The sequence below is a fragment of the Hakea prostrata genome, chromosome 8 (assembly GCF_041222555.1).
Source record: "Hakea prostrata isolate BN-2017 chromosome 8, UWA_Hpros_2, whole genome shotgun sequence".
In the NCBI taxonomy this organism is placed as follows: Eukaryota; Viridiplantae; Streptophyta; class Magnoliopsida; order Proteales; family Proteaceae; genus Hakea; species Hakea prostrata.
The window spans coordinates 10,046,561-10,068,126 of record NC_142607.1 but is presented as its reverse complement, the minus strand read 5'-3'; the positions used below and the strand labels follow the sequence as shown (position 1 = coordinate 10,068,126).

General features: G+C 35.7%; 3 protein-coding genes across 3 annotated transcripts in view; all 3 read right to left on the bottom strand.

Annotated features, from left to right (window-relative positions):
* Positions 1-3,108: 3,108 nt before the first annotated feature.
* LOC149006777 (disease resistance protein RPS5-like) lies at positions 3,109-7,236 on the bottom strand. The gene is given in 2 exon segments (XM_089166524.1): positions 3,109-6,333; positions 6,335-7,236. Coding segments are annotated over 2 exon segments (3,051 nt in total). The 5' UTR covers positions 6,980-7,236; the 3' UTR covers positions 3,109-3,927.
* A 4,404-nt stretch (positions 7,237-11,640) lies between these two features.
* Positions 11,641-21,566, bottom strand: part of LOC149006775 (putative disease resistance protein At5g63020) — a 19,907-nt gene continuing 9,981 nt past the window's right edge. Inside the window, 1 exon segment of the mRNA XM_089166525.1 lies at positions 11,641-12,386. The gene's annotated coding sequence lies outside the window, so the exon portion shown is untranslated.
* Positions 13,592-18,422, bottom strand: LOC149006776 (putative disease resistance protein At5g63020). Its single transcript, XM_089166984.1, has 2 exons — positions 15,252-18,422; positions 13,592-13,687 (listed from the first exon to the last, which is right to left on the bottom strand). The coding sequence occupies exons 1-2, from the start codon at positions 18,150-18,152 to the stop codon at positions 13,592-13,594; spliced, it is 2,997 nt and encodes a 998-aa protein (XP_089023110.1). The 5' UTR covers positions 18,153-18,422.

The window sequence follows — 21,566 nt, the reverse complement described above, 5'->3', positions numbered from 1 at the left end:
TCAGAGTTTCATACAGATACACATGATCTATCCGATCCCAAATAACCGTTGTATATTGAACCTGTTGTGGACTGATTCCAAAGTAAACCCACTATTAGCACAAAACCATTTTTTTTTTTTTTTTTTTTCTCATGAAAAAAAATTAATCTGGCCCATTTATCTAGACTTTTTAAAAACTTCCCTTTGGGTATGATCACAACAGGTCAGAAGCTGATCAGCATTTCTGAGTCTCTCTCTTTCTATTAAAAATTTGAAAAAAGACAAAATATCTAAATGATCTGATCTTTTAACATAAATACATATAAAAGTAAAGTCATTTTCCATGATCAATCTTACAAGGTTCACAATTTTCTACTTTTAGTTTTAACTTTTAAGTCTCATTTGTGGGGAATCACCATATTTTACTTTTTATTTTCTTTAAATAAATAAAGAAAAATAAAATCACTTTTCAATAATCAACTATCAAAAGGAACCCATTTTTATTTTTTTTATTTTTGGTAAACATTCTTTTTAAAAGGGTTTCTTTTGCTATGACCACACTCTCTCTTTTGTCCCCGGTCTTCATCTCTCTTTTTCAAATTACGTTTTACTTGTATCTTTTGCTCCCTTCCTGTTATTTGATTTTTCATCTTTTTCTGGATCTAGTCCAATCTTTGTCACTTTCAACATCTCATTTTCAACTTTTTCATTAAAAAGAATATCATTAGTGATTTCCTTAGACCTAACTCTTTTATTCTAAATCTATGCATCTTTGGGTCTTTTTCAATAATCAATAAGTCTTAGGTCTGAACTCATTTTTTTTTTTCCCCATTTCGTTATAAAACCTTTCTTGGCTTCTTTTTTTTATCCTTAAATACACTCTGAGTTTGATAGCCTGACTTTCCTTAATTCTCTTCATTGTGATCTTCCTTGTTCTTCACTGTGGTTCATATCCAACTTATCTCTTCTTCTTTTGTGTGCTTTCACCTTGCCCTTTTGTGACTCTTTTCTATATCTTTCAGATGTTAAACTACAGGGGCCCACTTTTTCAGTTGGTAGAGTGGTTGCTCCAACTCATTAAACTAGTTAAATTTTTTATTTTGGTGAAATCCATACGAACTATCTTTCGAAAGGTTGACTCTCACAGAACTAATAATCAATCCAAACTAATACAAACACTAAGGGACTCATTTAGCTCACATCTTTCTTCAACCACATCGTGAATTACGCTTGTAAATGATCTTAGTGCTCCCCACTCTAATGTTTTAAAACTCTAAATTCCCTCTTATTTGAGATCTTATTTTCTGTAGCCAACATCAAACAGCAACCTCTTAATTGGTCCCTCAACTTTTTTATCATAAACACCAGCCCATTCCTCTTCACATTTCTTGTCTTTGAAACTTGTACTTCAGGGTAATATTAATCTTTTTTATATTCAAAGTTAAATAAACATTCATTATCGTTTGAGACAGTTTTATTGTAAATCTTTTGGTTCTCTGGTGCATTTGATTACAACCCCAACCACGGGATAGGTCCACTAAACTATTTATTGTTTTTGTGGTAATAACTATAATAAATTTAAAAATACAACAAGCAAGGACAATAAATGAAACAACAGAGGGTCATCTTTATCAAATAAAAAAACTCATTCTAACAAAGAGTAACTCATCTATTTCACACAAAATTGTTTTCATGTCCTTAAGTACCTAAACATGCAAAACATACGGATGGAAACAGACTCGCTTGCGGTGGTATCTCTAACTGCCAAGAGGAGGCTTTCATGGTATATGATGCACCTGTGGCGTTCATGCTTAAAGCCTTTCTTGGATATAATAGAATGGGCGATACTTATTTTTATAGAGAATAAACTCAATGGCGGATCATTTGGCCAAATCTACAATAAAGAGTCAATCAACTAAGCAAATACAAGCCTGACTTGCATCAATAATTTAGGAAATGGAGAAAGATGTGATGTGTATGCTTAGTTTTAGGTTTGAAAACCAGGTATCTACTGGAGATGAATGTATTTTAACATTTAATTTATTTTTATTTCCTTAATACATCTGAACTTTTTCTACAAGAAAAAATAAAAATAAAGAACGTAAAAACAAAAACACTCAACAGTAAAAGATCATACAAATGGCTTCAACCACAATCAAATGAATCATAGATAGCACTAATTAGGTGGCAAAATATATAGATCTAAAGAGTGGTTGCATGCAGCCACTGCCAAATGAGTTCTATGTGCTTAACTAATATTGAATGCAACCATTGTCAAACACCCACCTTTGGAGTTCTACACCTCAACTATCATAAAATCTAAGACACCATCCACTCCAACAGTGATTGTTGATCATCTCCTTTAGAAACTTGTAGTGCTTGAGTAGTAATTATGCAAACAAAATTCATGCATATCTAACAAAATTAGAAAAGATCATGCAATTATCACAGCTACTGAGAAAAAATAAACTAAAAATAAAACTACCTTGAGGAAATGAATTGTAACGCCTAGTCTAAACACTGAAGGTCATCATCAACATCTTCCTTTTCTTCCTCCTCTTTTTTTTTCCTCCATTCCTTTTGCTGCACACATTAAATTCTACAATTATAGCATGACCAATTGGGGTATTACATATAACATGAGAAAAGTAGAAGAAAATGTGGCTTGATTGTAAATTGAGTACAAGATGTCATCATATGGAAAACAAGAAGAAAAAAAGTCCTAATGTTGTGACATTTGGTAATTCATAATAAACATAGATTTTTATCATTTCACTATACAAAATTAAGGGACGGAGCTAGATTTAACATCAAAAGGAGCCAAGTAAATGGTACTTCACACTGAATACAATGAAATTTCTATCGATGAACTTTATTGTTAAAAATTTTCTCCAATCAAGGGCTCAAGTACTCATTTCTTACACATAAAAGAGGATTGGAGGGAAAATTTAAAATTTTCAAAAAGGGTATGAGAAATTTTCAAAAAATTGGGAAGGGGTGATGAGTGCTAATATCTTATATATGGATAGAGAAATTTTAAAAAGTAGAAACAAATTTTGAATTTTTTTTTTTGGGGAGGTGGGGGGATGACCACAATGCGGCTCCACCCATTACAAAGCTAGTCGAGGAATTAAGATTTAAGTTATTTGTTGTACAAAACCAATGGATTAATATTAGTAACTATTTCTTTGAATGGCTTATGGTGGTTTATTAACAAGGATCAAGTTGCAATTCTTGTGGAATGGGAATCGAGCTAGGGCAACGAATGAATTGTTGAATTGTAACTGGGGCAACGAATGAACAATTGTTGATGGAGTATTTTAAAAATAATAGAAGTGGTCATTTTTGTTTGGGAAATAATTAACAGTAGGATTCTTTACAATGAAATTGAATACAATGAGTTAAAATCATAGAATAAAAAAAAATGGCATTTGCATGAATCTATACTAGCACGATGTCAATATTTCAATAGATCATACGTTACAAGTATTACTTAAATGCAAAAAGAAATTGTATTAGTCTAAAATCAGAAAAGCAACGCAAAACTTTTGGCATAGGGATCCAAAATAAAATTTATTAAGTTGAGATTCAAATAAAATTATCCTACCAATATAAATTAGTGAAATAGTTTCTCTTTATCTTTTCAAATGGTGAAAAAACTATCGATATACTACTCAACAAGTTAAGCCCAAATAACATTGGGTGGACCGTGGACCGTGGACCTAATAGCTGAGATTTTATTTTTCTTTTCTTTTTGGGGGTAAAGAGCTGAGAATCTATTTAACTAAGACTTGCAGATGGAGGTAACAGTCAAGGTTAGATCTTTTTTTTTTAATTGGAACCACTTCAACAAGTTGTGATTCTTTGACATCCTGAAATTAAAAAACCAATTAATCAACTAAGGGTCCTAAAAACTAAATAATCAACTAAGGATCCTAGAAATTCTTATCAATATATAACAAACATATTAGAGAATTTGATGATGGTCATTACTTCATGCATGTTAAATTCAAGGAAGGGGTAGTATTCGAAAGAAATTACCAAAACAAGAAATAAACAGACGTAAGTATTCAGTCTTGTAATTCTTACACTTTCCTTGTTCCCAATGTAACGTTTTATCTCTGAGCTGTCGTCTTGGTCTTGTAATGGTATATTTGCATATTGGCCTCCAAATGGGGGTCTCCTCAACTTAGGACAAAGATAAACAAATGCTTGAGAGAGAGATGGCCACTTCATCAAATCCGATAGATGTTGATGGTTGCTGCAGTATACGGCTGTCAATTCTGGTAGCTCACATAATTCTATTATTTCCAAACTTGGAAATGCATTGATGATAGAATCCAAGTCATCTTCATCATCTACTACAATGAGGTATTCCAATTGAGAACATTCATGCACTTCTAAGTGGTTCAACTTGGGTAACAGTGGCACCACACCACTAGTGAAAAGCACCTTCAGTTTGGGGCACCTCTTTATTATTAATAGCTCCAAATTAGAAAATAAGCATGGTGATGATTCAGAGCGAAGTGGTTGTTGCGGAGGAATCCTTCCATGGCAGATTGTCTCCAATTCATCTAGATCTTCAAGTGTCAGTGAACTTAAGTTTTGAAAAGCAATTATATTTGTATTTCTCTCATCGACCTTCTCCTCTTCTACCATCACTAATGTCTTAAGATCTTGACAACGTACCACTGCAAGCCTAGCATAACCATGATGAGTTGGGACACGTGTCAAACCTGTGCATGAGTGAAACCTCACCCATCTCCACACACTTTTGTATGGCTGTTGAGTGGCTTTAGGAATGTACGAATAAATTGAAGGATCAATATCACAATTCCACATTCCTAAGTTTTCTGTAAAGCATTTAGCTAATGGCTTCAACAATTGTGGATTCACCTTCACTTTCCTCATTTGGATATCGATGCAAGTCAAGTGAGTCAATTTGCACAATTCCATCATGTCGCTAGTAGACAAGAAACATCTGCTGAATACGTTATTGAACTCCTCTAGCTTATGCCATCCAGATAGAATTCCGCGTGGTATTCTCTTAAGGTTTTGAGTCGAGTTGACACTAAAAAGCCTTAAATTTTTCAGCTCCTTCATCTCCACCGGCAACCCTTTTAAATTGTTGCAATTACCCAAGTCTAAGGATATGAGCTGAGCTAGCATTCCAATTTCAGGCGGTAATTCTTCTAGGTATGTACAATTCCTTAAGCTCAACAAGCGGAGGTTGACAAGGTGAGATATTGAAGCCGGCAAATTTCTTAATTTCCCGCAATTGCTCAAATCAAGTATCTTAAGTGCAGGCATGTGCTCCAGGAAGTGCGGTTGGGGCATGTACGTCAAAGAGTGGAAATGATGTCTAGGGAGAATTAAAAAAGTGTGTAGATGTGGACAATCATCTGATAACTGAGGTAAAGACTCTACAGAATAATATAATAATGATATCTTTGTTGCTTCCGACCATTCTGAGACTCTACTTGCCGCGTCTGCAATGATTTTATTGGGAGATTTTATCCAGAAACCAAATTCGCGCAACACATCGTGCACTTTAACGTTTCTATATCCCGCATCCTCAAGCATGGATGAATTTTGAATATCTCGAATTAGAACATCAACTTTGTCTCTCATATCCCCAAGCGTCGGCATCCTATCACATAGGGCTTCTTCGCCAATGCCAAACGCGTATAAATCATAGTCTCTAAAAATGATTTCATCCTCAGGATATAGGCAGCAATGCAAGAAGAGGGATATTTCGAGTGGATTCAACTTTTCAAAGCTAAACATAAGAATTGGAAATACCTTTTCTTCGAAATCTTGAAGATTAATTGCTTCTGACAATCGTCTCATTTCCCTTAAAGCGTCTCTCCATTCTCCTTCTGATTGTCTCGTTGACATCGTGCCACCAACAACTGTTATAGCCAACGGCAATCCATCGCACTTTCTAACAATTTCTTGGGCAAGGGTTTCTATTCCTGGCTGAGATCGAATCAGAGTCTCCCCGACTTTGTTCACGAAAAGATCCCATGCTTCATTTGGTGGTAGCTTGTTCACTGGAATTGCATGGAGAGAATCCATTCCTGCAAAATCGATCACGAACTTCTTAATGACCGTTGAAGATCGAGACGCCATTATTATTTTGCAGCCGTTCTCCTTGGTTGGTGCAGGAACGCAAGTTTCATTAAGATCAACCTGTGGGTTCGACTTCCACATGTCGTCCAATATTAACAGATACTTACCCGTTTGTCGGGAAAGTTTTTGTCTGACATCGTTGTCGTCGTCGGTGCAATTCAACCCAAAGCCTTGTGCAATTTGTTTTCTCATTTCTTGGAAATTTGGTGTAGCCGACAGACAGCGTAGTGAAAATGACGGAATCGAAGTGCTGCTCGGTGTTTCTAAAGTGGTTGTAGACGTGTTTCAGGAGTGTCGTCTTCCCGATTCCTCCCATTCCGTGCAACCCAACAAAGAGATACTTATCGCCCAGCACAGCTTCGATGATTTGATCCTTGAGTGACTCTCTTGTTGTTTGGCCCTCCATAGAAACTACGTTCTTCTTCCCTTCCTGCTGTGAGGTAGAAGCAGCCACCGCAGTCCAACCGCCTTTTGGATCTTCCTGGTTCAAGTTGTCGGCACGTTGCTTGAGTCTCAATGCACTTTTGCTCAGCCGGTAGCGTGACACGAAGCAGAACCAGCTTGCACATCCTCTTTGCCGCTCTTCTTCTTCTTCGTACTGAGTTCTTAAGTTGTTGGCCTCGGATAGAGCTTCATCGGCTTGACTGAACCAGCGTTCTGCATCTGCTGATGCTCCAACACTTTCCTGCTTCTTTGCATATTCCAATTTTTCTCGCTCGGTTTTGCTCCTGCCATCCAGCGTCTCTGCTGTCCTATTCAGCTCTTCGATGTTGTACCCAAGATTTCGTATGAGCCGAAGCCTGGCTCTGATAGGTTCGATCACCTGTTGGGGAATCCATCCTATTATTCCGCTTATGAAACTTGTCATACTTCACCGGAGAAATGATCAAAGAAAGAAAGGGATCAGAGATTGTGGCAGAGCTAGCTAGCAAGCAAACAAGAACAACTTCAGTGAGTTACAGTCCCGATCGATCCTTGTAAATACAGAGACACTTCTCTCCGGACTCCAAATAATCCAGAATTGAAAATAATTATTGAACAGCAGCACTATTATTAGGTGACAAAGGGAATCAAACCCATGTAAAAGATGGGTTTTTTTATATGTATTTTATCTTTGAACATATAAAACTAAAGATCCAGTCGGTCTTCATGATCAATCGTCCAGGAAGGAAAAACCAACTAAATCTTTTACTTTTTGGTCTTAAGGTCTGGGACAACTCACTACATCTTCTACTTTTTATTCTTTAGATAAATAAATAAAAGTAAAGTCACTTTTCAATGAAGAAAATCCACTACATCTTTTACTTTTTTGCTTTTTTTTAGTAAACAAAACCACTTTAAGGTCTTAATAATTGAATGGGGGTGTGACGTGTGGACCCCAAATGCGAGGATCACCATAATTAGACCGCGAATGACGGGAAAAAACTCCAATTAAAGTTGGAATATAATCCCCAACAAATTATATTATATTTTTTTCATTTTTTTTTTTTATCATCATCAAATCAATAATATATATGTTTTAACGAAGGAGAAAATGCTAGTGTCTACGGGCCATAAACCCAGATAGGGAGGGAGAAGGTGTAGAAAAACAAAAGTTTCAACTTGACTCTTCTCGAATCTACTGCTTCTATTATGAGTTGGATATTGACTTTTGAATAGTCTTAAGTAAGTAGGTTCAATTATGTAATATTGAATGACAAATTATTGTAATATATTATTTTATTAATAAGGGTTAGGATTGAGATTTGAATACTTATCAACTTTCATATCTTCAACACTTCTTAACCTTTGATGTGTGTACTACTTTTTTTTTAACCATTGAGTTATTATATACTCATTTAAATAGAAACATGAATACAAAAAAGAGTGCATCATCTCAAGTTGAAAGTTCGATAAAATTAACCAAACAAATCCAACAAGGTAAATAGAATAATTAGGGGTAACTTTCATTTGAACCTTCTAAAATCTGACTCAAGCCATTTTTAATTAAAAAAAATATATATATATAATCTTGTATTTGCCTCGTGGTCTTAATAAATAAATAAAATAGAAGAAGAAATACCCTTAATCCTTTTGACCATTAGATTACATTAATTTCGATCGAACGGTTCTAATAAAAAAGAGGGCTATATTTATAATTATAAACCCATTCGAGAACCCTAAAGATAGTACTTATTTCTCGACTCTTAAATAATATTCTGTGATTCTCAGCCATGTATCAATCAATACCTCATCTGGAAGTGTTTCTTTGCCTCATCCTTTTTCAGCAACAAAGTGTAGATAATTCCCTAATAAAGATACGGCCAGAACTCCTTTGGCTCTTCCTTTTACAAGTCCTCACAAACCTTCAGAGTAGCAATATACTCTACCCTCAATGACCTTAATAGAGCCACTAGCAAGGACGTAGTAGGACAGCACCTTGGTCAATCAATTGTAATTGAAAAGTATCAACTACCATCACTTTCATAATGGTGAAGTTTTTAGCTTTCCAATGAAAAAAAACCATCATCATCACATAATTATAGTGAGAATCTATTAATTTTCTAAGGTTTTTTCTCTCTAATTTTGCAGGTTATCGACAGAGAAAGAAGGAATCCAAAGACAGGAGCATAGCGTAGCGTATCAAAATTTGGGCAACCATAATGGGTTGGCCCAAAGGCTAGATAAATTAAAGGTGAATAGAGTTGATGAGATTACCAAAAAAAATAAAAATAAAAAAGAGAATAAAGTTGATGCGGATAAAAAACAGAAGAAGAGTGGAGTTGATGCGAAGATAGAGAAATATGCAACGTGAGGAGAGAGACAAAGTTTAGAAGAGGAAAATTACTTTGTAATGATGCCACTTGAGCCGGTCTTATTGGACATGCCGTTCGTAGAATTTTTGAATGGGTCATCTTTGTAAATATAAAATTCTAAAATCCTTGAAATAAAATTAAAAAGACATAATTTAAAATATATTTTTATCTTTTTTATTAGAACCACTAGATCGAAGTTCTCTTACAAGACGTGATCTAACATTGAATGCATGTAAGATTATTTTGATCGTAAAATTGATAGTTTTCCTAGGGGTGTCAATTTATAGTCCGAATCGTTAAAATCGAACCAAATCGACCCGTTATAACCCGAATCGACCTGACCCGAACTTTAATGGGCCATAATTGGGCTGAAGGTTGTGGAGCCCGTACCAACCTGAAACCGAACCGCAACCCGTTTACAACCCATTTTATAATTTTACATTAAATAGTATTTGAATCATTATATTACCATTAGGCAGTTGGTATAGACAATTAAAAAAATTAAGCATGAATTCAAAGATCGAGTAGTCATTTTAATACTTAATATCTAGGTTCTTGATTTCTATAGAATGGGTGGGTTTTTTTCAATGGAAATTGACTAATAACAACTTTGCTTTCGATATAATTTTTGCTTTTGTTGTAAGATGTTCAATTGTTTCTTCTTGTTCATTTTCTTACACAACATAAACCATTAGTCAACCTGAATCTAAACAGTTAGCTCGAACCCAAACCGCACTAAACCGAAACTGGCCCGAAACCGTTATTTTGCTAATGGGCCGTGTTTGGGCTAGGTGATTTTCAGCCCCAAACCGCACTAAACCGAAACTGGCCCGAAACCGTTATTTTGCTAATGGGCCGTGTTTGGGCTAGGTGATTTTCAGCCCCAAACCGCACCGTTGACACCCCTAGTTTTTCCTAAACTGTTTTTTTTTAAAAAAAGCCACAGAAGAGGCAAATGCAAGACGTTTTTTTAGATTAAAAATGCCTTAAATCCTAATAGAGATCCAAATGAAAATTAGCCTTGTTTTTTTTTAAGTGCAAATTCTCTGAATTTCCTATTGTGAACTGACTAGGGCTCTTACTTATATTGGCAATTCACCTTTTGTGTCCTGCTACATCTAATTTTCACGTTGATCAATTGAAAATCACAAGAAGGGATAATTCAATGGTGCTTGAAGCTTGAACCATGAAGGAACACCGTCCTCACTAGGGGCATACTTGAATGTTGCGCATTAAATGCGCAACATGTGCTGCCAATGGTCAAGATTGAAATCTCGACTGTCCGTCTTGCAGATGGTTAAAAACGAGATTGAAATTTCGACTCTCCGTTGGCAGCACAGTGTTGCGCATTTAATGCACAAAATTGATGTTGAACCCTCCTCACTGTGCACATGATGTTGGAACTTGGAACAACCCATAAAAGCTATGATCACTATGAACAAGGCCACAAGAGTTCTCTTCTATTAGCCAATAGGGTCTGGCATCTTGGTAGCATGAGAATAACCGGATCTCAGATACGCATTTCAGTTCCTTCAGCTAGATGTGGGCAGCTTCAGTGCTTACTCTCTTTACACTCTTGATATCATTGATGCAGATAGCATGCTTCTTGCCCATTAAATGCTACACCAAATAGTACTCGCCAGAGCACCAAATATTACATAAATTGCACCATAGTTGGTCTCCTTTTAGCTTAATGAACTCCTAATTTTCCTTCAAGCATTTAAACATGTTCTTATATCCACCAACTCTCTTGCGTTGCTTGAAATCCAACGTGAAGTGGCAAGGAACCAGCCCAAGTACCCCTTGGCCTGGCTAGCCCATACCCCATCGGGGAACAAGTGAAGAGACCTCCATCCGGAAGGTATGAAGAACTTACCGCTAAGGGAATGTATGAAGAACCTCCCCCTGGGGAAAGGCGCGAAGAACTCCTAGCAGTAAGGGCTGTTTGGAGGAAATGGGTAATGGCCGTAGGTAACTCCATTTCAATTCTAGAATTTGATTCTTTGCTAATTTAGCCTCCTGGAGTTTGGCTAGATCAATTGCCTCATGCATATTTGTTGGACGAAATGCCAAAACCTCTTTTGTAATGTTAGATCACAACCTAGACACAAAACAACTTACCAATGTAGTATCAGGGAGTCTAGTTATGCTATTGAAGTGTATGAAGTGTTTCCTTAAATACAACACTCTGAGATTTGATAGCAGCCTGACATTGTCCAGTTGAAACCCAGTTCGGATCTTCTCTCACTGAATAAAGACTAAGGAGAGTGAGAATTGTCCAATTGGTTCTTCATCGTGACGGTTGCAATATCCAGAACTATAATCATCTATAATAGAATTTGTTGTAGCTGAGATTTGAGTGTAAGACAATTGCAGATTTCAGCATCCAGTTGAGCAACCATAAATTCCAGTGGAATTCTTTTTTGATATCTTCTTCAGAATGATTAAACTACAGCAGGCCCACTGGAAATTTGTCACAAGTTGGGAAAAGAGTACAAAAGAAAGTAGGTTGAGCGTCCAGAACCCAATTAAACTAGTTAACCAGGTTTGTTCTCCCATGGGGATATTTGAGTGAAATCCAGCACATCACAGAAACTATCTGAGGATTCATCAGGAAAAAGAGTTCCAACAGGACTCTCAAGTCTCAACAGAACTAAATAAGAATAAGCAAATAAAAGAGATTGAAAATCTTAGAGTGTTCATCTTATGGTTGGTGAGGCATTTATCTTTTGAGTAAGGATAAAAGTGAAGGATAGAAGGTCCTATTGAAACTTGTTCATCTGAGTAACAAGAACCCTAAACCTAAGACCAACATTTCTAGGGTTGGGGATCTTGCATTTCTTTATGATAGCTGAGTCTATAAAGATATAGTTGAAACTGCCCGTCCTACACAGGCATTTACCTAGTACAGTGTTAGTCTAAGATCATCCTTACACTTTCTCAGCCAAACAGAGCCTAAGTTAAGACGCTGAAGAGGCTTGAGGGTAAGGGTTAGAATGAGCTTTTACCCAAACAAAATCTACAATAAAGTGGGGTCTCGTGCTTTAAAGCCTCCACTTTGGGGTGTTAGTGCAATTTGCTCAAATAATTATACACAATAAACAAACTAATATGAAAAACACTAGAGATGATTGCAAAAAGTCATAGCAAAAAGCTTCAACAGGAAATCATATGAATGTCTTCAACCACAATCAAGTGAATTACGGCATTAATGAAGCAACAAAATAGATCTTAAGGGTGAGCTGCATGCAGCCACTGCTAAATGATTTTAAAACTCTAAATGTCACGCACTACTTAATTGTGAGATGCTTATTATTGTTGAGTAGCCAACATCAAACATCAACCTCTTAAAATTAAAGGTACACCTCAACTATATATCATAAACACCAAGACGCCATTCCCTCTCAACATTGTTGGCTTGATCACCTCCTTTGGAAACCTGTACTTCTAGAGTAATATATCACCCCGGAAAACATCTTCCTGTTTATATATCAAAATTAAAATAAATCATTCAATTATCATGGCTATTGAGAACAAAGCATGGATTATTATAAATCAGAGATTTAAATGGCATGCTCAATGGTGCATTTGATGATTACAACCACGCAAAACCAAACAAGGGATAGCAGTTCCAACTAAAACAGATTATATTGTTTGAGGTGGAATGATGGGTGAGAAAAAGAAAAGCATATAATGAAAATAATAAAAAATACAACAACCAACAAAAATAAATGAAACAACAGAGGGTCATCTTTATCAAATAAAACAACTCATTCTAACAAAGAGTAACTCATCTATTTCACACAAAATTGTTTACACCTCCTTTTAAGTACTTAAACATGCAAAACATATGGATGAAACATACTCGCTTGCAGTGGTATCTCTAGCTGCGAAGAGGAGGCTTCCATGGTATATGATGCACCTGTGGCGTATATGCTTAAAGCCTATGTTGGATATAATAGAATGGATGATACTCATTTTTATAAGAGAATAAACTCAATGGCGGATCATTTGGCCAAATCTACAATAAAGAGTCAATCAACAGAGCAAATACAAGCCTGACTTGCAACAATAAAGACGGAAAAAGATGCGATGTGTATGCTTAGGTTCAGGTTTGAAAGCTAGGTATCTACTGGAGATGAATGTATTTAAAATTTAATTTATTTTTATCTCTTTAGTACAACTGAACTTTTTCTGAAAAAAAAAAAAAAAAAAAAAAAAAAGAAAAAGAAAGAAAGAAAGAAAGAAAGAAAGAAAGAAGAAAGGAAAAAAAAAAAAAAGAGGAGGTAAAAACAAAAACACTCAACAAGAAGAGATCATACAAATTGCTTCAACCACAATCAAATGAATCATAGATTGCATTAATTAGGTAGCAAAATATATAGATATGAAGAATGGTTGCATGCAGCCACTGCCAAATGAACTTAGAATTTTAAAAGTCATGTAGTGCTTAACTAATATTGAATGCAACCATTGTCAAACACCCACTTCTGGAGTTCTACACCCCAACTATCATTAAATCTAAGAACAGTAATTGTTGATCATTTCCTTTGGAAAGTTGTAGTGCATGAGTAGTAACTTGGCAAACAAAGTTCATGGCATATCTAACAAAATTAGAAAAGATCATGCAATTATCACAGCTACTTTTAAAAAAAAACTACCTTGGAGGAAATAAATTGTAATGCCTAGTCTAAACACTGAAGGTCATCATCAACATCTTCATTTTCTTCCTCCTCATCTTCTTTTTCTTCCTCCTCGTATTTTTTTATCTGCCTCTCTGCCTGCACACATTAAATCCTACAATTATAGCATGACCGATTGGGGTATTATCATATAGCATGAGAAAAGTAAAAGAAAATGTGGCTTGATTGTAAATTGAGTACAAGATGTCATCATACGGAAAACCAGAAGAAAAAAAATCCTAATGTTGTGACCTTTTGGCTATTCATAATAAGCATAGATTTTTATCAATTCACTATACAAAATTAAGGGATGGAGCCTAGATTTAACATCAAAAGGAGCCAAGTAATGGTACTTCACACTGAATACAATGAAAATTCTATCGATGAACTTTATCGTTAAAAATTTTCTCCAAACAAGGGCTCAAGTACTCATTTCTTACACATAAAAAGAGGATTGGAGGGAAAACTTAAAATTTTCAGAAAGGGAATGGGAAAATTTTCAAAAAATTGGGAAGGGGTGAGTGCTAATATCTTACATATGGATAGAGAAATTTTAAAAAGTAGAAACAATTTTTGAATTTTTTTTTGGGGAGGTGGGAGATGGCCGCAATGCGGCACCGCCCATTACAAAGCTAGTCGAGGAATTAAGATTCAAGTTATTTGTTGTACAAAACCAATGGATTAATATTAGTAACTATTTCTTTGAATGGCTTATGGTGGTTTATTAACAAGGATCAAGTTGCAATTCTTGTGGAATAGGAATCAAGCTAGGGCAACGAATGAATTGTTGAATTGTAACTGGGGCAACGAATGAACAATTGTTGATGGAGTATTTTAAAAATAATAGAAGTGGTCATTATTTTTGTTTGGGAAATAATTAACAGTAGGATTCTTTACAATGAAATTGAATACAATGAGTTAAAATCATAGAATAAAAAAAAATGGCATTGCATGAATCTATACTAGCACGGTGTCAATATTTCAATAGATCATACGTTACAAGTATTACTTAAATGCAAAAAGAAATTGTATTAGTCTAAAATCAGAAATCTTCATCAGAAAAGCAACGCAAAACTTTGGCATATTCTTAAGGGATCCAAAAAATAAAATTTACTAAGTTGAGATTCAGATAAAATTATCATACCAATATAAATTAGTGAAATATTTTCTCTTTTATCTTTTCAAATGGTAAAAAACTATCAATATACTGCTCAACAAGTTAAGCCCAAATAGCATTGGGTGGGCCGTGGACCTAATAGCTGAGATTTTTATTTTTTATTTTAATTTCTTTTTGGGGGTAAAGAGCTGAGAATCTATTTAACTAAGATTTGCAGATGGAGGTAACAATCAAGGTTAGATGTTTTTTATTTTAATTGGAACCACTTCAAGAAGTTGTGATTGTTTGACATCCTGAAATTAAAAAACCAATTAAGCAACTAAGGGTCCTAAAAACTAAATAATCAACTAAGGATCTTTGGACCCAAAAACTAAATTGTCAACTAAGGATCTAGAAATTCTTATCATTATATAACAAACATATTATAGAATTTGATGATGGTCATATTACTTCATGCATGTTAAATTCAAGGAAGGGGAAGTAATTGAAAGAAATTACCAAAACCATAAATAAACAGCCATAAGTATTCAGTCTTGTAATTCTTACATGTTCCTTGTTCTCAAGGTAATTTTTTATCGTTGAGTCATCTTCGTCATGTAATGAAATATTTGCATGTTGCCCTCCAAATGGGGGTCTCCTCAACTTTGGACAAAGATAAACAAATGCTTGAGAGAGAGATGGCCACTTCATCAAATCCGGTAGATGTTGATGGTTGTTGCAGCATACGGCTGTCAATTCTGGTAGCTCACATAATTCTGTTGTCTCCAAACTTGGAAATGCATTGATGATAGAATCCAAGTCGTCTTCATCATCTACTACAATGAGGTATTCCAATTGAGAACATTCATACACTTCTAAGTGGTTCAACTTGAGTAACAGTGGTGCCACACCACCAGTGAAAAGCACCTTCAGCTTGGGGCACCTCTTTATTATTAATAGCTCCAAATTGGAAAATAAGCATGATGATGATCCAGGGCGAAGTGGTTGTTGCGGAGGAATCCTTCCATGGCAGATTGTCTCCAATTCATCTAGATCTTCAAGTGTCAGTGAACTTAAGTTTTGAAAAGCAATTATATTAGTATTTCTCTCATCGACCTTCTCCTCTTCTACCATCACTAATGTCTTAAGATCTTGACAACGTACCACTGCAAGACTAGTATAACCATGATGAGTTGGGACACGTGTCAAACCTGTGCATGAGTGAAAGCTTACACTTCTGTATGATTGTTCAATGGCTTTTGGAATGTTTGAATAAATTGAAGGATCAATATCACAATTCCACATTCCTAAGTTTCCTGTAAAGCATTTAGCTAATGGATTCAACAATTGTGGATTCACCTTCACTTTCCTCATTTGGATATCGATGCGAGTCAAGTGAGTCAATTTGCACAATTCCATCATGTTGCTGGCAGACAATTTACATCGGCTCCATTCATTAGAGAACTCCTCTAGCTTATGCAATCCAGAAAGAATTCCGTGCGGTATCCTCTTAAGGTTTTGAGTCCCCTGCATACTAAGATGCCTTAAATTTTTCAGCTCCTTCATTTCCACCGGCAGCCCTTTTAAACTCTGACACATAGTCAAGTCTAAGGATATGAGCTGAGCTAGCATACCAATTTCAGGCGGTAATTCTTCCAGGGATGTACACTGATATAAGTTCAACGAGCGGAGGTTGACCAGGTGAGATATTGATGGTGGCAAATTTCTTATTTGCAAAGAATTGCTCAAATCAAGTATCTTAAGTGCAGGCATGTGCTCCAGGAAGTGCGGTTGGGGCATGTACGTCAAAGAGTGGAAATGATGTCTAGGGAGAATTAAAAAAGTGTGTAGATGTGGACAATCATCTGATAACTGAGGTAAAGACTCTACAGAATAATACAATGCAATCTTTGTTGCTTCCGACCATTCTGAGACTCTACCTGCAGCGTCTGCAATGATTTTATTGGGAGATTTTATCCAGAAACCAAATTCGCGCAACACATCGTGCACTTTAACTTCTCCACTTCCAGCATCCTCAAGCATGGATGAATTCTGAAGATCTCGAACTAGAACATCAACTTTGTCTCTCATATCCCCAAGCGTCGGCATCCTATCACATAGGGCTTCTTCACCAATGCCAAACACGTAGTATAAATCATCGCTTCTATTAATCCATTCATCCTCGGGATATAGGCAGCAATACAAGAAGAGGGATTTTTCGAGTGGATTCAATTTTTCAAAGCTAAACATAAGAATTGGAAATACCTTTTCTTCGAAATCTTGGAGATTAATTGCTTCTGACAATCGTCTCATTTCCCTTAAAGCGTCTCTCCATTCTCCTTCTGATTGTCTTGTTGACATCGTCCCACCAACAACTGTTATAGCCAACGGCAATCCATCGCACTTTCTAACAATTTCTCGGGCAAGAGTTTCTATTCCTGGCTGAGATCTAATCAGAGTCACCCCGACTTTCTTCACGAAAAGATCCCATGCTTCATCTTCTGGTAGCTTATCCACTCGAATTGCATGAAGAGAATCCCTTCCTTCAAATTCGGTCACGAACTTCTTAATGACCGTTGACGATCGAGACGCCATTATTATTTTGCAGCCGTTCTCCTTGGTTGGTGCAGGAACGCAAATTTCATTAAGATCAACCTGCGGGTTGGACTTCCACATGTCGTCCAATATTAACATATACTTACCTCTTTGTCGGGAAAGTTTTTGTTTGACATCATTGTCGTCGTCGTCGGTGCAATTCAACCCAAAGCCTTGTGCAATTTGTTTTCTCATTTCTTGGAAATTTGGTGTAGCCGACAGCGTAGTGAAAATGACGGAATCAAAGTGCTGCTCGGTGTTTGTAAAGTGGTTGTAGACGTGTTTCAAGAGTGTCGTCTTCCCGATTCCTCCCATTCCGTACAACCCAACAAAGAGATACTTATCGCCCACCACAGCTTCGATGATTTGATCCTTGAGTGACTCTCTTGTTGTTTGGCCCTCCATAGAAACTACGTTCTTCTTCTTCCCTTCCCGCTGTGAGGTAGAAGCAGCCACCGTAGTCCAACCGCCTTTTGGATCTTCCTGGTTCAAGTTGTCGGCACGTTGCTTGAGTCTCAATGCACTTTTGCTCAGCCGGTAGCGTGACACGGAGCAGAACCAGCTTGAACATGCTCTTTGCCGCTCTTCTTCTTCTTCTTCGTACTGAGTTCTTAAGTTGTTGGCCTCGGATAGAGCTTCATCGGCTTGACTGAACCAGCGTTCTGCATCTGCTGATGCTCCAACACCTTCCTGCTTCTTTGCATATTCCAGTTTATCTCGCTCGGTTTTGCTCCTGCCATCCAGCGTCTCTGCTGTCCTATTCAGCTCTTCGATGTTGTACCCAAGATTTCGTATGAGCCGAAGCCTGGCTCTGATAGGTTCGATCACCTGTTGGGGAATCCATCCTATTATTCCGCTTATGATACTTGCCATACTTCACCGGTAGAGTTTAGAGTTTGTTTGCGTGTGAGTTACGGGAGAAATGATCAAAGAAAGAAAGGGATCAGAGATTGTGGCAGAGCTAGCTAGCTAGCAAGCAAACAAGAACAACTTCAGTGAGTTACAGTCCCGATCGATCCTTGAAAATACAGACACACTTCTCTCCGGACTCCAAATAATCCAGAATTGAAAGTAATTATTGAACAGCCTGTGAGTGTGGACTCCAGACCATCAGCAGCACTATTAGCTAGGTGACAAAGGGAATCAAACCCATGTTCTCTGTAAAAGATGGGTTTTTTTATATGTTATCTTTGAACATATAAAACTAAAGATCCAGTCAGTCTTCATGATCAATCGTCCAGGAAGGAAAAACCAACTAAATCTTTTACTTTTTGGTCTTAACGTCTGGGACAACTCACTACATCTTCTACTTTTTATTCTTTAGATAAATAAATAAATAAAAGTAAAGTCACTTTTCAATGAAGAAAATCCACTACATCTTTTACTTTTTTGCTTTTTAGTAGACAAAACCACTTTAAGGTCTTAATAATTAAATGGGGTGTGACGTGTGGACCCCAAATGCGAGGATCACCATAATTAGACCGCGAATAACGGAAAAAACCCCAATTAAAGTTGGAATATAATCCCCAACAAATTATATTATATTTTTTTCATTATTTTTTTATCATCATCAAATCAATAATATGTTTTAACGAAGGAGAAAATGCTAGTGACTACGGGATTTTTATTTGCGGCAGTAGCCAGAGGCTCCAATTTTGCCACATCATCAATATATGATTGGATGGCTGAGATTCAACTGATGAGGAGTTATCTGTAAATATATATATATATATATATATATATATATATATTTTACCTTTTAAAGGTTTCAATTTTAATAATTTTCGAATTCAAGTCCTCGTTTCACTATCGATTCGGTTCTTCACGATCTTCTCCCCTTCTGGAGTTTGACCCATCATAATCGACGATTCTCCCACCTACATGATATCAATTTAGCTTTCTGATCATGAATCCTTTGATCTTCCGTTAACAGTGTCTGTTGTCTCGAAAGATTATAGGGAACAAGTGGGATATTGTAGATCGCTTTGGATAGCAGCAGAAATAGAATCGAAGGATCTGCGTTCATTAGAGGATGTCTTGTGTTCCGATCTTTGAGTCGCCGGTTCCTGGTAGATCCATGGCGGCTGCCTTACCTGGTGATAGTCGATTCTCATATGAGAATCTGGTGATGCCTTCATTGAAGAAGAACAGAAACCAATCACGGGAAGTAGAAGAGCAACCTGATTCTTGCAGTTCTTCCGTATTCGACAATGAATCCAACGATTCTTGAAGATGATGAATCGTCGAAGACTGCTGACCTTCGAGTAGGTGGGAGAATCGTCGATTCACTTTGATAAACAATTTATCAAGTTTTAACTTTTAATCGCATCCATTTCAGTGCTACATGAAAGCTACTGTTAAACCTTACTTGTAAGCTGTTAAATTTCCATTGCAGTTGAGTTTCATATTTTCCTTTTCCAAAATTACCTTCGTGCTTTAAGTGGTATATGCGTAAGTGCACAAACCCTTATAGCAGTCGAACTCCAGAAAGGGTGAAAATCGTGAAGAACCGAATCGTCAGGGAAACGAGGACTTACGTGTGAAAATTAATAAAATTTAAACCCTTAAAATGTAAAAAAAAGAAAAATATATTTACAAATAACTCCTCATCATTGAATCTCATCCATCCAATCAAATATCAATGATGTGGCAAAATCGGAGCCGTCGGCAGCAGCCAGCCACAAATAAAAATCCGTGACTACGGGCCATAGACCCAGAGAGGGAGGGAGAAGGTGTAAAAAAACAAAAGTTGAACTCATGACTTTTCTCGAATTACTGCCTCTATTTATGAGTTGGATATTGACTTTTGAATAGTCTTAAATAAGTCAGGTTCAATTATACAATATTCAATGACAAACTATTGTAATACATTATTTTATTAATAAGGGTTAGGATTGAGATTTGAATACTTATCAACTTTCATATCTTCAACACTTCTTATCCCTTTGATGTGTGTACCTTCTTTTTTTAAAGGGATAATTACTATTGCCCCCTTATACTTTGGTTTTATTACTAATCAAACTCCCTTCTTTATAAAATTACTATTACCCCTCTCACTTCTAAAGGTGTTAAGTAGCTATTAACATCAAATATGAAATGTCTATTTTGCCTTTAAAATTAAGAAGTAAAAAATATGGCATTATCCTCATTTATAAAAACTATATTGCATGTCAATTATATCCTTAAAATCTTATATTTTATAATTAGTTTTGGATTTGGTGGGACCACATACTTATGATTGTTGAAACTTTCACATTCCACTTAAATTTTAATAATCACCATGATGGAAGTTTTACAAACAAATTAGCATATAAGATCTAATTGATAAAAAATTTGGTAACATACATAATGATCTGCATATATTAGGTGATTTTCAATTTTCAGCTTTGAATTAAATTTGATATTTCTTAATATTTTAGTTTCTATTTAATTACATCTTTCTTTTATTTGGTGATTTATTTTTAGAGAAAAAAAAAAATCACATCTTTCCTTTATTTGGTAGTTTCTTTTTAAAAAAGAAAAGTTAATTTAAAGTTAATTTTTTCCTATTAAGGGTAGTATTATAACTTGAAAAAAGAGCAAATAAATAAAAAGATAATTGCAGGGTTATTTTTGGGATTTTGAAAAAATATATAGATGCCACATCATCGGTAAACTGACAGAGCTTAATGGTAGGGGGCATTAGTAATTGTTGACAAAGTTAAAAGTTGGAATAGTAATTTTAAAAAGTACAGGGGATAAAGTAGTAATAAAATCAAAGTACAAAGGGGCAACAGTAATTATCTCTTTTTTTAACCATTGAGTTATTATATACTCATTTAAATAGAAACATGAATACAGAAAAGAGTACATCATCTCAAGTTGAAAGTTCGATAAAATTAACCAAACAAATCCAACAAGGTAAATAGAATAATTAGGGGTAACTTTCATTTGACCCTTCTAAAATCTCACTCAAGTCATTTTTAATTAATTAATATATATATATATATATATATATATATATATATATATATATATATATATATATATATATATATATATATATCATCTTGTATTTGCCTCCTTGTGGTCTTAATAAATAAATAAAGAAGTAGAAGAAATACCCTTAATCCTTTTGACCATTAGATTACATTAATTTCGATCGAACGGTTCTAATAAAAAAGAGGGCTATATTTATAATTATAAACCCATTCAAGAACCCTAAAGATAGTACTCATTTCTCGACTCTGAAATAATATTCTGTAATTCTCAGCCATGTATCAATCAATACCTCATCTGGAAGTGTTT